We start from the raw sequence: 17,068 nt of genomic DNA on the forward strand, positions 1-17,068 counted from the left end.
AATGAGGTAAGTAATAAGTCTTCGGCGTGACCTCGGTGTTATTCAATTCCCTGGCGTAATCATTTTTTAACAAATGACTGACCCTTTCACGATAACTGTCGGCGAATCCTGGATCCTTACCCATTTTGCGCTCAATACCCTTCATCCTGGTAAGCGCGTTTGGGCGGGAGTCGGGCATGGGGCGGTGTTCGTCCTTCCACGGAAGGCCGACGTACCAGCGCCCATCGACGAGCTCGGCGGAGCGCTCCAGCTGCGCGGCGGCGCGGGCGTCGTCGGCCTTTTGGCGCGCGTGCGCCGTCACGCCCATGGAATCTAGCAGAAACGAGCGCCTAACATCTTCGTGGATTTCCCTTAGGAGGCACTCATCTGATGTGGTATCGTGATCTGCTCCGCTATCTGTAATAAAAAGGTTAGTATGGACAGCGACAGATGGCGAGCGCCTGGACGGACGGACAGTCCGCGGCACGCACACTTTCCCATGGACGCTCCAGCCGAGGCGGGTGAGCGTAGCTGATGGCTCATTATCTTTGCCCTCCCTAACTTGAATAGGTATCACAACATGTAAGTTATCCTGACCTATCAATAGTTCAGGTTCTGAATCAGTGGTACAAAATTTGTGTTTTATATCGGCTAGGTGAGAATAATTAACTAATTTTAAAACAGACAATGTTTGTATTGGCACACTTAATTCTTCAACACAACGCAATTTAACATTATAAACCTTATCGTCCATACCTTTAATGTCGACATTCACTTTGGTCGATTTGTACTCAAGCCCGTCATCTTTAAACGCACCGTGAACGCGCAATGTCTGTGAGTTACCACGTAGACCGACGCGTCGCGCGAGATTGGCACTTATTAACGAGACGGTAGATCCATCGTCCAATAGCGCGGTGCTATTTACCATACCGTTAGGTCCCTGAACACGCACTCGTACTACTTTTAACAACACTCTGGTGTCGGTCGCATTTATATGAGTTAAAGTTTCCGTCACTGGCTTGAACGCGGGTTCGCGCGGCTCGGGTCCATTTATCGCGGTACTATTATTCGGTACACTTGCACTCGGCAGCGGCGCGGGCGCCTCCGTGACGTCACGCGCACTGTTGTTTACCCGATAATGTAGTAGGCGATGATGTGGAGCTCCGCAGCCGTCCTTGTCGCACGCGGGGGACTTGCAGGTGTCGCGTTCATGCTTGGAGATAATGCATTTGTAGCATAAGCCGTTTTTCTTCACGTGTTGCCATCGTACTTTGCGTAACGCTTTCTTAAATGGTTTGCATTCCGTTAACTTATGCACAGCTGTTCGGCAAAATAAACATTTTAAATCGCCTTCTTCAGTTTGTAGTAAAACAGTGTGTGTACGGGAAGATGAATGATCGCTTGACTTGTTTTTAAAGGTATCGCTGCGCGTAGTTGATAAAAAACTTGCTGTTGTAGAAATCTTCAATGCTTCGTCATTAAGAAAATCCGATAGAATGACTAACCTCGATTTCTGCGCATCTTGGAGAAGTTTAAAACTGTAGTCTGACCATTTGGAGATGAGCACAGTGGGCAGCTTGGACAGGATGATGGAGACGATATTCATGCCATGTAGGTACTCCTCGCGTCCTACTGCTCGCACAGCTTCTACGAAATTTTGAACCTTCACTGCGAACATAACTATATCTTTATGATATTCTAGTTGCAAAGGCTGTAGCTTCTTGATGTCTAGTAGAATACGAGAAATGATGCTGTCAGGGTTTCCAAAACGTAGCTCCAATGTCGACATTACCCGGTCGGGCGACGTGGCGCTTATAAACAATGCAGCGACAGCATCTCGTGCGGCTCCTTTAAGACATTTACGAAGTCGCCATAAATTTTCTTTATCTGTAAATTTACAGACCTCGGTAGACTCCTGGTAGGCCTGTTTGAACTGAAGCCATTCTAACTGGTCACCTGAAAATTCAGGTAGGTCCTTAGGCGTGCTAATTCGGCTGAGCAGGCTAGCGTTAGGCACTTGATTGCTAGTGGTCGATAGGTCTTTAAGTGCGCCGGCTAATAATTGCACTGTTTGGTTGAGCGCGCTGACGGTACCTTCGGGCGCAGGCGGCGCTGCCGGCATGAAGCCATCGGCGGCGGCGCGCGGTGCTAAGCTAGACGCTGGCCTCGGCTGCGCTTGCTCGATGAATGCTGGGGGTATGACAGGTGCAGGCATCCGTGCTGGAACTGGAATGTGCAGCGTGCCCGTGGTGACTCCATTGTCGGGGGCTGGCTGCTCGTCTGGTAGTTCCGTGTGGTTGCTTTGGTGATCAACCCACGCATTTATATCGTTGCGAAGAGGTACGTTACCATCGAATTGTGAACTGTATTCCTCTAGGTCCGCTTCGTCACTATTAAGCGCTGCAAGTTGCGCGTCTAAGGTTTTATTAATTAGGTCCATTTGAATCGCAGCCTTTTCCTTCGCGGCGTCCAAAATTAATTGTTTTCGCCTGGCTTCTTTAGAGGCTGTCGATCTTCGTGAGCCCTTGCTACTAGGGACGGCACCCACATGTGACGCGGCAGGCTTCGTGTCGGTAATTTGCTTAAATTGCATCAACGGCTCCGACTTTATGCTGCTTGTCGCGTATAATTTGTGTTGTAGAAACTTCTTGACCATCGGATCTAAAGGTTTCTCGACTTTATCGGGCGCAGATTCATTGCACGGCGGTATAACCTCACTTTTTCTTTGCTCTCGCTCGCGCGCCATGTGTTCCTCGTGCTCCCGACGTGCCTTTGCACTGCGCGTTTCCATTTTTATAGGCGTTCGGTCCATCATATCTGGTTCGAAGACCACTTTGTAGATGGTAGGCACTAGCACGAGGAATGAAAATGCGAAGTTACACTTAACATTGAACTTTAATTAGATTTTTGGGGATACAGTCGAGTGACATAGATCGCGTCTAGCAGCGGACTGCCGCCGGCGCATGGCAACGTAGTGCACATTACTTGCATAACATATGACATACTAATTTGAACCTTAAGTATTAGAGATTAACATCTAAATCAATATGGCAAAGTTTCCTTAAAATAAAACTTAACTAGTTACATAGGTAAACATAGGTATAAGTAGGTACTTGTATAGTGGGCGCATCGCTAACAGTTACAAAAAAACCTTAATAAATTGTATACTTAAACCTTCCTCAAAAATCTACTTGACGGGTGAAAACCACAGGAAAATTAATTCTGTAGTTTATGAGTTTATCGCGAACATACAAACATACAGATGCGGCGGGGGACTTTGTTTTATAATGGCAGTATTACCTAGTTCAAATTTGAGTTACTTTTCAATGTTTATTACAGGCAGGTATAGCTTCAGTAACCTCTAATAATGAATGTTTTAATTACACCTTCTATGGGACGTCCCGTGGCAGCACTGCATTGCGGCGCTGGGCCGACCGACTCCACCGCAACCTGCGATATTCAGGAAGGCCAAGCTTAGAGCTCTCAGATAGTTAATCCCACCTAGGTAATATTCACGTCTAGACTTTAGATTGCTAAAACTTTGACTAAATAGGAACAATTGTGAATCCGTTCACAATTGTTTTTGAAATGTTTTTAATCCTTATCGATTCTAGTGAAAACAAAACAGTGATTCTCTATCCAACAGCTCTCTATAATCCAATTGCGAATAGTGGGAAAATTTATAGGAGTATTAATTTAATGTGACCACAAACATAACTATTATAATACTTTTATAATCTTATCTGCGCCCAAAAGAATTATAACATGCTATATAAAAATTTTCAAAAAGGAGTTCTAACACGGTGCTGGATTATTAAGGTCATAATATTACATATTAAAGTAACATCACGTATCTTCTTAAATTATTTTTATGGCCAGTCATGTATAAAAACTTTGGCATCTAAGTGCGAAAGTCAGTCTCATACTAAATAGAATTAAAGCACCCTCCGAGCCTGCCGAAGTGCACACATAAAAACACATCTGAACAATTTCACGGAACAAATAGCCAAAAAGTCCGACTACGTCATAAAAGTCACATCATTGTGAATAACGAGATAAGTTACAAAAAAGAAGTTTGCTCCGCTTTTTTGCTCGGCTTCACTTTCCATATATTTTATGGTAATTTTATTTGAGCTTACATGAACATAAACGTTTTTCTCAAATCTGGAATATTAAGCAAAAGACCTACCTCCTTCGAGCGTACATTCCAAGGAACAGCAATAAAGTGTTGTTTCATTTGATCTTTATCGCAGCACTCGGTCGGAGATACTGAATAGTATTGGAAGTTACTTAAATATATTGTTCGGCGCAGGATTTTACACACTCCACTGTCCGGTAAACGCAACATTACGTAAACTATCAACATTATCACAATGGGCTTCAAATCAGAGAGACTTTCTGTTTGAGGTAAACAATCAATTGTCAAATGACCGAGAGTACACTGCTTCGAGTAAACAGACCGTGGATAGTAAACACCGGTCAAACATTTTCGTCGCACCGATTATATAAAAGGCTCTTTACCTCTAAGCACTGCATTTCTGTTGTGAATCCCAATGCGATACACAACAAGCGCGCGTTTGAATCTGGATAACAATTTACAAGGAAGATGTAATTTGTTTACTAGAGCGAGAGTCACAGTGAACTAAACTGAACAACACTTGAGAACGTTTAATAGCAGCAGGCGACATCGCGGCAGTTTTGTTCAGCGCTGTAACGAAGCTTGTTAGCGTACTTTTATAAGAAGATTGTCTGCAGCGGGTAGGACACCTTGAGCGGGGGCTTGGAAATGGAACTAATGAGTCCTCTTTTGTTATGTGCGCTTGCAGCGCTGTTGCCACAAGCCTTAGGTGAGATCTATTAACGCTGATTTTCTTTGCAAAACGCTTGCTTTGGCAGATTTCGTTGGATTTCTCAAACTCTCCTTTTGTGACTTGTGCTTTGTTACGGTTTATTTCAAACTGGTAAATACATTCTGGTACTGAATATGTGAGAAAAATAGTAATAAATTACGTTCATGTATATTAAGTTTATTGCCTGTTGTTTACTTCTGCTTGTATTTCTGTTCTCTTTTGTATTGTTTTCTTTTATTGAGGTGTTCAAAAAAGAGTATTTGTATTGTTAAAGTTTTCTTTATATTCAAAAAACTAACATAACTAAGTGTTGGTGTTTGTTGGTGAAGTTTTAAAATTGATAAGTATTGGCCTGGGGATTTGGCTTTGATTAAACTTTTTTTTAATTTGTTACAGGTGTTAAAGCTGCTTTTATATCTAAGGTCAAACCAGACACACCCAAATTTTTGGAAATGCCTTCGATCCAAAAAAAGATTTGGTTAACACGAAAAACACCACCGGAGTCCCCATTAGACATGGTACTGAATTACTTGCACGAAACTGAAAAGTGTTCCTTGTGCATAGATTGCATAAAAAAAGCACTGTTTTTCCTTAGCATCAGTAAAAAATCTATCACAGCACCATCAACCCATGTGCAAACTAAAAACTTTACACCAAATAATTTTATTGAGAACTATCATCATAACAAAGTAGTAAGAAACAAAAGAGATACAGAATTACCAACAAAAACAAAAAAAAGTCATGTGAGCAAAAGCAAAAACGTGACAGTAACTAAGTATAACATCGACGGCCAAATTTACGCCATCAAATTGAGAGAAAAAAACTCAACACAGGCAGAAAATCAGCAAGGAGATGATAGGTCATGCCAAGTATTCAGTGTAAGGAAGTATTACCCCTGTGAGTCGCCAAAGGCAGAATCTATCTTTACAAACGCGAAAAGAAAAGCAAACAAAGCAAACAGGCGAAGCAAGAAACAAACAATAAGTACATTGACCACGGACAAGCCTCAATTTCAATCGCTTGTCTTTCGAGATAAACTTTCAGCTGAACCGATCATGACGTCCATCGAAGAACTTTACAACTAAATTTAATATTTTCCTAACTAATAACCTACTCACACTTTTTTTATTTTTTGTCGATTTAATTTTTTTTGTCAGAATCCCTTACTAATGAAACCTTTGTACCATTATTTCTATAAATATAGATTTTGTAAGGTTTCCATTAAGAGCCCTTCAACGTGCACACTAGCGCCACTGCTAAATAATCGTGATTATTTAAATTTAACGACAGGTATTTAAAAATGGGGGCCGCTACGGACTGTATTGTGTATTTAAGTACCTTTTGAATACATCAAACTAGTTTTTATGTTGCTGGATTCGTCGATCTAGGAACTCAAAACAAAAACGGCCGTTTTTACTTTGGACGCATAGATTGACAAATCCAGCAAAATAAAAACTAGTTTGATGTATTCAAAAGGTACTTAAATACACAATACAGTCCGTAGCGGCCTCCTTTTTTAAATATCTTTCGTGAAATTTAAATAATCACGATAATTTAGTAGTGGCTAGTGTGCACGTTGAAGGGCTCTTAATTTTTTTTAGATATTTTTGTTTCTATAGAAAAACCCGAAAACACCTTTGATAAGGGCGAAATTTGAAAATATTGCTTTGTCACTCCAGGGGTTAACTTGATTAAAACATTTTAATATTATACTTAATCTTATAAAGACGGCTGAAATCGAACACTGACTGTTGTACTCATGTTACAGTAAAATTGTTGTCGTCTACAAATATTTTCAACTAGGAATCGGAACCGGTTTTTAGCAATAACTTTGCAAAAATCATATATTTTGAATTATTTTATACTCGTTAATTGTAGGACTTAGTTGTGGTTTTGGTAACGACTTCGTATTATTAGATTGACCAATTAGAAATGATTAATGACATTATTAACTAAAATCGAATAAATACCGGTTTTTACACAACAGAAAAACATACACAAAACACACAAAAACACACACACACAAAACACACAACAAAAAAAATCAAAAAAAATAAAAGAAAATATATATATTTTTCTGTATAAGGTTTATAAAGAAGAATATCGGTGTCCCTGTTTCCAACTCATACCTCATCGTGTTATAAAATGGTGAGGTTGAATTTCGTGGTATAGCTTAGCTTTTTTATTTTCAATTTTATATTCGGTGGCACAAAGGTGGTTTTGCGATGACATAGGTACTCGGAGCAAATACTCAAGGTAAGAGCGTAAGGTAAGAATTGGAGACGGAATCGTAATCGCTCTCAAGCGTCTAAAAATAACGCTTTGTTGTAGAATGTAGAAGATTGTATTTGTATACTTGTTAAATAATATTTTATTTCTAGGTGTCACAGCAAACGCGGATTATATTATTAATATGCATGATATTGTTAATATTAAGAGAGAATTCAAGGAAAAAGCAACTAAAAAGCCAGATGAATATTACAAGAATACTTTTAAGACCACTAAAAATTTACTCATTATTCTCATCAAAATGCCAAAATGACAATCATTTATCGACAAACTTCAATCAAAAAAAGTAAATTAAAAAAAAACAACGGGTTGCACTCCGGGAGTGCCGACAAAAGTGAAAACTCAATGACTAGTCCAAAATGTCTGCAGCACTATGTATAATTGACCCATCCTCCTTTCTAGTTATTGAAAAACTTTAGTTCCGACATTGCTGGCCAGTGAGCTTGTTGTTGTAAATTTGTAGCGTTAATTGTTTAAAATTCGAATAGAAATTGTAAAGTTACCATGCAGACCTCGCATCTAAATATATTTTGAGTTTTATTCACCAGTACTAGAGTTCACTTTTATTAGCGATTTCATCAAGATGTAGCTTTATTGAATTAAATTGGAGTGATATAAAGTTAGAATGTAACTGTGAGATCCTCGTATTTCAGCCCGTACAAGATTAAAACATTGAGCTTTATTGCTTAATATAAAAGTCCAGTTTTAAATAATTGACCTGATTATGATATGTATGATATGACTAAGTTCTTTGGTGAATAACATTGTCCGTGACACATGACGTCAGCGTTACGTTACGCGTTACGCGTTACGCTGTATCGAGTTTATGATTTTTTCCCCACCTCAAAAAGTGCTCAGCGCCGCTAAAGAAGTTTGCACTTCAAAAAGGTTAAGGTTCGAAGGTTAGCTGGAAGAGATAGAAGGAGCTGAGAGAGAGAAGAGAATGTCTTCTTTCAGTAAAATGTTCCGTCCACAATATTCAGGGTACTTTCCCTCCATGTGGCATAGCCGTGGGACGCCCTCTATATAGATATAAATATACAAGAATGGCTCGTTTTAAGGTATAAGATATATTATTTATTATTATTTTATATTAAACGTAAAATTTAGACAAATATTAAATTGAAAACGTATATTATTATTTCTTGGTAACTCTAAATACATTTTTGGTACCTAAGAGATGTTTTAAAGGGTCAATCTAAAAGTTGATTAGCTCCCAACATTCAACGTGAAGATAAACTTATATCAAAGACATAAATATATAACTTCGTATAAGATGAATAAAGTCTAAGAAAAAAACGTGCCTCGGAAATCAAGAAAAACTCATTCTCGAATAGATGGCGCAGTGGCGCACACACCTTTGGCCTATTCTCGGAAAGATGGCGTTGACGAGAACATGGGTCAGTATGGAACAATAAAAATTAAAAAAATCATTTATCCGTAAACATATTTTGATTAATTTACACATTTTCAATTTTATTTTAAGTTTTTATCGTGTGTCGATAGATGGCAGTAAATGTACCGTGCATACAAAATTTACTTTGGCAATAGCCCTGTATGTACTATCTACCTATTGCTCTTTGCTTCGTATAAGCACCTAAAAGCCTATTAGGTACTTAACCTAATCAAATTAAACCATGTCGTCGAAATAAATAAAGTAAGTAGGAAGTGACTTGAGAAGGATGCTAAAGTCGAAAATTATTTTATATAGGTTTATTTATTTTTTTATGTTAGGAGAACGTGTCCATAAGTATACATTACCTAGTGGACTGGATCCGCACGCCACTCTGGTGTGTGAGCGAGACAGTATAGAGGAAACGTAGTCAATTTGAAGACAGAAGATCGCTAAATCCGTATAAGCCCGGGCGCAGTTGTCGTCTTCAGTTAGTGGTGTAATTAACCAACCGCAAGCGGACCGCAGCCCGCAGTGATCTATTATTCAATGATAATATTACGTGGTCATGATGTGATATAAGGATGTACCTATGAAGTGATATTAGGACATTGAGACATGTATAGAATATTTAGGCAAAGTATAGGTCTCTTTTGGTGAAAGATCAAATTATGAAGACGTCACTTTGGATGTTCTTCACTTTCGAAGTTAAATCTTGTAAGATAAATTTCCGAAACCACTTCCTGCCGTCCGATACATAAATCTGAAGGCATGCTACCTCATTTATAAGAAAAACTGCAATATACTTAAGCCCAATATTGATTTAATAATGCCAAAGAAACGCAAAAACGTAACTACCTCGAATTTTGGCTCGTTATAAAATCTTTCAGGAGATATTGGTTTATACATTGGTAATTATATAGTCAGCAATAAAACTGACATATATCTTGTGATGATATTTTCTGAGGAGATACAACAAAAAGTAGATACTTTTCATTAATCTTCTCGGGGCAGATGTGTACGGTTGGAGCCGGTAAAGGTTTATTTGACGTTCATAAGCGCATTGTAATATGCCTACTTGAATAAACTATTTTTTATCTTTTTTTATCTTTTTATGGTTCCGTACCCAAAGGGTAAAACGGGACCCTATTACTAAGACTTCGCTGTCCGTCCGTCCGTCCGTCCGTCTGTCACCAGGCTGTATCTCACGAACCGTGATAGCTAGACAGTTGAAATTTTCACAGATGATTTCTGTTGCCGCTATAACAACAAATACTAAAAACAGAATAAAATAAAGATTTAAATGGGGCTCCCATACAACAAACGTGATTTTTGACCAAAGTTAAGCAACGTCGGGAGGGGTCAGTACTTGGATGGGTGACCGTTTTTTTTTTTTGCTTTTTTTTGTTTTTTTTTTTGCTTTATGGTACGGAACTCTTCGTGCGCGAGTCAGACTCGCACTTGCCCGGTTTTTTTTTAATGTCTAATTAAAAACTCCAATGTGTTTTTTCTAAAATCGAAATGAAAGGTGATAAATGAACGCTAAGTCACAATGAGCGCCCGATTCAAAGGGCTCACGTAGCCGGCCAAGTTTTTCCTTATCAGCATTTCGGCTGCCCACATTCAGTTCTCAGCTCGGAAAAACTTTACTTTCGATAAAGACTCGTTAACGAGTTCGGGCTCAGGCGTATGTTGGCAGTAGGATACTTTGGATGACGTTAAAACTAGTTACTAAAGTTTTTTTAAAGTTGGCCTTAGTTGGCCTTATTTTAGAATCAAAACTTAGTTTGTATCTAATGATTTGTGTTGCAACGCTACTCACTACCTATCTAATGAAATGAAAAAACACAGATCAATATCATTTTAATCTAAGTGCGTCCGTCCGTTGTCCGTCAGTCCATCATCCGTCTCTCCGTAAATCACAGCCGTTTTACTGGAAAACTATAAGCTACGAGTATATATTGATGGAATGTAAAACATAGGCGTAGTTTGTGAGCCGCTACTTAACTAGTATATAAGTCAATTTTACTCTTATTTTACAATACTCTACTATGTAACTGAAATGTATGTTTTTTTTTTGTAAAAATCAACGGGTGGAAAATCATGCGATAGGTATTTAAAAGCAACTTAAAGGTTTCTAACAAGCTGGGAAAGTCCAAAAGTATGTTCGAAAATGTGGTTTCAATGTCTCAACATGTGCAACTATTTCTCCTTCCTCATCTCTTGCACATTTAGTAAACTATGTTGCTTGATTTGGTGAGATGATAGTGTTTTATCGCGATGATCAAAATAATATGTTTAAAAAACAGTAATCAAACATAGCAAATTTTACTATCTATTTGACGTTTCTTCAAAACTTTACAGTTGTAGGTACTAAAAACTTAACTTACCAAGTATACAAAGTACTTAATATTGGGAAATTCCACATGCGTACATACATGTCTTAAGTTTTTGATTCGTTACGGGTCCAACTATTAACGGCTAGTCCCAACTATGTCATTGCGTTTCTGTAAACGTTGCCGCTTAATATGCGAAAGTTATCGGAATCCGGCAAAAACATCGACTATTTTGTATGCGAGACCCAGCCCAAGTATCTAACCTATTTCGTAATTACCAAAGTTCGGAGCAAGTACAACTTTGCGGTAGATATATTCAACCTATAATATGATGGGGAATGTAATGTTCTTGTTGGGGGTGACGCAACAATTATGACCCTTAGGGTCTTTGTATCAAATAAACTAGTTACAGCTATCAATAATCCTTTAGGTTAGTAGACACCATAGACGGCTACCTACATTAAAGAGAAGATACAAAATAGAGAGTAACTGTCATGGTAAATTATGTAGGTAGATACATTACTGCCATCTTTCGACAGACGATTAAAACTGTTAGAACGCCATTTGACTTTGATCATTATTCTTTCCCTGATATGAGTTATATGTGTTAACTTGTTAAATATTAATATTAACGCCATCTACTCGAGAGTAGGCTGAAGGTTATGGAGTCATCGCTCGAAAAGATTGCTCCATACCTTTGGCCTATAGTCGAGTAGATGGCGTTAATATTAATATTTAATACGTTAACACATCGTCGTCTGAGAATACGTTTGTGCCATATCCATTTTTGCCAAAATCGTTTTTAAATGATTCCTAAAATAACAACAAAATTGCTATAATTGTCAGTTATCGGTTTTTGAAAAAAACTATTTTTGAAAAATGTTGTGCCATATGCGGATTTTGCTATTGGATAATAACACTCTTTCAACAGAAAATTACCACAAAAGTGTGACATATCCAAAACGTTTCTGTCTTGTCATAAATTGTGCGTTTAACATTTACCCATCAAAAACGGATATGGCAATATTATAAATGCTTTTATTTTATGATTACCACTATATTTACAATATTTGTATGGTACTATAAATAGTAAACATAATATGTGCCTAAATGATAAATAAGACCAATATTTTCTAAATGTAAAACTTTTCGAAAAAAAAATTTTTTTTGCTTCTTTTCGCTCTCCTGTAAACCAAACGTATGGCACAAACGTATTCTCACCCGACGACATATCAGTGAAAGAATAAGGATCAAAGTCAAACGGCGTTCTAACAGTTTTATGTTCTGTCGAAAGATGGCAGTAAATTTACAGTGGCTACACAATTTACTTTGACAATCCGTCTCTATACACTCTATTTTCTTTGCCTATATGCTCAATTCGATATGGAGCTACATTCAAATAAATAAAAAATAAGCCTTTATTGCTGCTATTCAGGGATAACAATATGTAGTATTTCTTTCTCTAATCTAATTGACAGGCGACTGTAATATCACTTTTAATGAAGATATCACGTCCGCTGTTTCAAATTTTTTCTTACAACTTTATTGGATAAAACCGATGGTGAGTAAGGTTGCATGAAACCAAGAGAAAACAAGAGATACTGTGTTTACAAAAGGTAGGTTACCCCAGGACTTGCTCCGAACAGGACTTGTCCCTTAATCTGCCGACACAGTTATTTGCATATACGAGTAGGTAATTATGCCTAAAGAGTCGGCAACGCGTATGCGAAAACTTTACAGTAGTAGAAACTTCCGTGATAAATTGCAATCGACAATTTCAATTGTTTGTTATGGTTTTGAACTGGATTTGATATGACTTTGCAGATCGTCTTGGCAATTGGCGAGCATCTCACACATGACTTTCACTTTAATTCGCTTGCGCGAATAATTGTGAGAAATCTTCAAGGTCATATTATTTAAAATTAGATCAAAACCGTAACAAATTGTTAATTCTGAGCCGGGCACCGTGGCAGCTTACTTTCCGTCAGGCAATACGCCATCTACCATCATTCATTGTGGTTTAAAACAATCTCACACAGACAAACAACCAAAGTACGCCAATTACAAAATTAAATTATCTTTAAACTCGTATAATGTAAGAACCGAGGATTAGGATTCAAATTGTGTCGTGAGCAGGCCCTTTACGGCCCCCTACGGCGCAGGTGCTCCACACCCAAGGACGCTAATTGTCTGTTGTTTATGCAAACAAATTGATGGTACGCATAAGTTACCGGGGCTTAACGACTGGCGGGAGGCTTCTAAACCTTAAGGGAATATACGTCGGTCACAAGTACCAGATATGATAACATGCTTATGTAAGATCTTATGATTTTTAACTTGAAATCAGTAACTTCAAGTCCAGTTTAAAGGTTTGTTTATCAGATTTTCTGATAATTTTCAACCTATATTTGTGTTAAATCAGTTGTATTTAGGTAAGTAGGCGACTATTTACTCTGCTTATCATCATCAACAGCTTCCATTTCCCTTGGACCTAAATCTTTACAGCTTAGCGCAGACAAAAAAGTTTGGGTACCTACTCGTAATTGATGTTTCAACATAGCAGAGTTTCCTCGGGATTTTGTCTCCGTAGAGATCTTGGTCACCTATCAAATAATATTTTGCACATAAGTTCAAACCATCGCATCTGTTTAAAAGTCGAACGATGTGGATCAAAATAAATTTTTAATACACCTCAACACGTAACAAAATAAACATTTATTAGAGTGGCAAGAAAGAAACGTGTATGTACGTGATCCAATTAGGAAGAATGCTGAGATAACGTAATCCGTGTTGGGATTGTGTCTCAATCTTTGATAAACATAAGCAAAAGTAAATATTGGGTTGTTGCATAATTATTTTCCTACTTTGAAATAAAACAATTGTTTTTGTAATATTTATTTATTGAAACAATTAATTGACAATATAATCGCCATCATTATCTAGAACATGTAACCATCTGCTAGGCAAAGTTTCAATACCCTTAGCCCAGAATGAAAGTGGCTGAGAGGCAAAGAAGTTGGCAATGTAATTTTTTAGGTCGCCGGAATTTTTGAATTTCTTTTCACGAAGATGCTGTTTCTAAGCCCGAAAAAGATGATAGTCGGAAGGTGCTAGATCAGAGCTATAAGGTGGGTGAGGTATTGTTGTCCAACCGAGCTCCTCTAGAAATTTACAGGTCATTTTCGCCGTATGTGGTCTTGCATTATCATGAAGTAATGATACTTCGAGACGTTTTGGCCTTTTTTCTTTAACAGCGTTCGCCAACTTCTGTAATTGATTCACTTAGGTTTCGGCATTGATAGTCTGATGGTCGTCCAGTAACTCCCAAAACAATATTCCTTGCGAATCCCAGAAAACTGACAGGAGAAGTTTCTGGCCATGCGGACTGCTTTTAGACTGTGTTGGTGGCCGTTTATCGGAAGGCAACCAAAAGGCTTTTCGTGCAACGTTCTCATAGAAGACCCAGGACTCGTCTCCAGTGATGATCGACTCCAGGAAGCTCTTTCTTTGGGGGCGCAACAGCAGACTTTCACAAATGTTGACACGTAATGCACGTTGAGCATCGGTCAATGCATGAGGCGTCCATCTTGACAAAACTTTACGGTAACCCATCGACTGCAGAAGGCGATGGTACTGTAGTGATATTTAAGAGTTTTCTCTAAATCCCTGGTGGTGGAATCCGGATGCAACTCAAGCTCACGCCACAATGCTTCTTCATCATCTTCTTATTTGCTGTTTCCCTCGAACTGGTTCCCAATTTGTGTTCGTATAAGTAAATCGATCGAAGATGTTTTTGGTTCATTTTTTAGATTTTAACTAAATCCCTGTAATAAACCCGCACTTATATTCCCTACGTGAAAGATTCGAGAACATACTACTATATACTAGATTTATTCTAGAATATTCCCGAGTCTACTGAAAATATCAAGAAAATTTAGAAGTGGGAAAAATGTTATGCAACAACCTAATAATTATTCATTAGTAAACAGCAATCTCGGTCAAAGGCAAAATTACAATATTTAAGCGACCTAAACCGCTAGTAGGACACTTCGCGCTTCACAAATTCTAGTAGTTGGCATCCTGTCTATCATCTTTATAGCTAAGAATTAACATAAGGTAATTCCCTCTTAACCTTTAATCTAGATATACAGGCTGGGAAGATAAGCCGGGCCCCATCGGCCATCTTCACTGCCATTGCGCGCAGAGAAGATGGCCGATAAAAGTGCTCGTGTGGAGACCACAGACTAGTAATCGCAGCGTAGGACGTCCACCCACAATATGGACAGACGACCTTGTTAAGGCCGCCGGAAGACGCTGGATGCGGGTCGCTTCCAACCGGTACGAATGGAGGTCCAAGGGGGAGGCCTATGTTCAACAGTGGACGTCTTATACTGAGATGATGATGATGATGATGACTTTGAATGCGGTTGTGTTTCTTTTTAAAAATAAAGGAATGTAACTCCTTTAAGTAAAATGAGCCAGCTTGAGGATTTAAGGTAGTTTCCCTCCAGGGCCCGACTTATCTTTCCACCCTGTATTTAGAGCTAGATTTATGGTATAGAATATTCACTGTCAAACAAACGCTGGAGATCACAAAATTATCTCATTCATAGTTAACGCATAAGGCGATATCTTTCAGCTGTGTGCGTAGACAAGATGCCAATCGTTAACGTTCCGTAATTATAAGTGATCAAACGAACTTACCTTAAGTGATGTTCGATCATTATTATATGAAGTGCTTCGTTCGAAGATATATAATTTACCATGTAGTATCTTTATGTTACTAGGCAACGAAACGCATTTTTAGAGCTAGATTTTAAAGCTGAAACAATAAAAAAGTTATTCCTTGTCTATGCATATTCTAGCTCCACAGACAATCTCACTTTTATGTCATTCTTTCAGAGATAAAGCATCACAACTCCCAAGGGTAACCAGTAAAGGCCCTAGCCTTAATTGGTCTGGGTTGGGTGGGTATATATCTTCGAACGAAGCACTTCATATAATAATGATCGAACATCACTTAAGGTAAGTTCGTTTGATCACTTATTATACTACAGTGCTTCGTTCTCGATATATAATTTACCATGTAGATGTTTAAAGCAAATGGGAGTTGTGATTTGTGACTATTCCTGTAATATTAATGTATTAATTATTCTTACTATAATTAAACATATTATTAGAACAAATCAGCCTTTTTATTTTCTTCACTTACTGATGTAGGTATATTTAAACATCTCAATGTTTAACAATTAGTAACAAAATAAAATATACTGCTCTCATGCAGCTAAACTTAAAATTAACCAATATTAATTCTAGGTACTTGTACCTCAGACAAGTATTTATAATGTTTAACAATAGGTAACAAAATATACTGCTCTCTTGCAGTTAAGTATAAATTATGAACAAAGATAGTTATTTTCTAAAAACCTTAATATATAGCTATTGCTAGGTAGGTAGATGCCTGCCTATTAAATACCTTATACAATTAATATAATTGCTACAACGATAAGATAGTATTTGCAAAATTGTTTGGGTCACTAACAATGGGTCTATTGTAAAATTTTGCAAATGTCTGTGATGACCCTGTCCAGCCCGCTGTACTTCTAATAGTATCTATAGATACACCTTTAATGCTGGCTGAAGATGTAGAAGCATGCCGAACAGAGTGACCTTTAAAAATATTAGTATCTATTCCCGAGTTTGCTAGCGTGGTTTTAATCCAGTGACTTAATGTTGATGGGGTGGCTGCTTTATAAGGTCTTTTTGTTGTTATAAACAGATTATCAATAGTGTTCCTAATACTTTTAGTATAATTAATGTAATACTGTAACGTAAGAGCTGGGCAAATTTCAGTTTCACTATAAAAAGGTAAAGCTAATATAGGCTGAGGGCGATCTGGAGCAGATGTTTTTATTATATCTGTAATGTTTATGTGTATTCCGGATTCAAGGCAAGTAATATTACTTAGTTTAATTAATGAAAGCGTTTGAACTCTTTGGGCTGTACATAGTGCAATTAAAGTAACGACTTTTTTGGTCAAAGTTTCTAAATTTAACGAGGAGCATGGGTGCCAAGTCTTTAAAGTATTTAAAACAATACATGGATTCCAAGTGATTTTATATCTAGCCGATGGTGGGTTTGTCTTGTAAAACCCTTTAAGAAGTCTTTTTATCCGTTCATCTTTACCAATACGAGCACCTATGATTAACGAGAGAGCAGAT

At 37.9% G+C, this 17,068-nt stretch overlaps 1 protein-coding gene across 1 annotated transcript; it reads left to right on the forward strand.

Annotated features, from left to right (window-relative positions):
- Positions 1 to 4,435: 4,435 nt before the first annotated feature.
- Positions 4,436 to 5,986, forward strand: LOC134669395 (uncharacterized). The gene is made up of 2 exons (XM_063526916.1): positions 4,436 to 4,826; positions 5,226 to 5,986. Exons 1-2 carry the CDS (start codon positions 4,766 to 4,768, stop codon positions 5,912 to 5,914), a joined length of 750 nt encoding a protein of 249 aa, XP_063382986.1. The 5' UTR covers positions 4,436 to 4,765; the 3' UTR covers positions 5,915 to 5,986.
- Positions 5,987 to 17,068: the final 11,082 nt, after the last annotated feature.

This window comes from Cydia fagiglandana, chromosome 12 (assembly GCF_963556715.1).
Source record: "Cydia fagiglandana chromosome 12, ilCydFagi1.1, whole genome shotgun sequence".
Lineage (NCBI taxonomy): Eukaryota > Metazoa > Arthropoda > Insecta > Lepidoptera > Tortricidae > Cydia > Cydia fagiglandana.

What these genes read in the sequence shown, in the direction of transcription:
- LOC134669395 (XM_063526916.1), top strand. Translation starts at nt 4,766, where the DNA reads ATGGAACTAATGAGTCCTCTTTTGTTATGTGCGCTTGCAGCGCTGTTG. An exon ending in GCTGTTGCCACAAGCCTTAG is followed by an intron (nt 4,827 to 5,225) that starts GTGAGATCTATT and finishes AATTTGTTACAG; the next exon opens with GTGTTAAAGCTGCTTTTATA.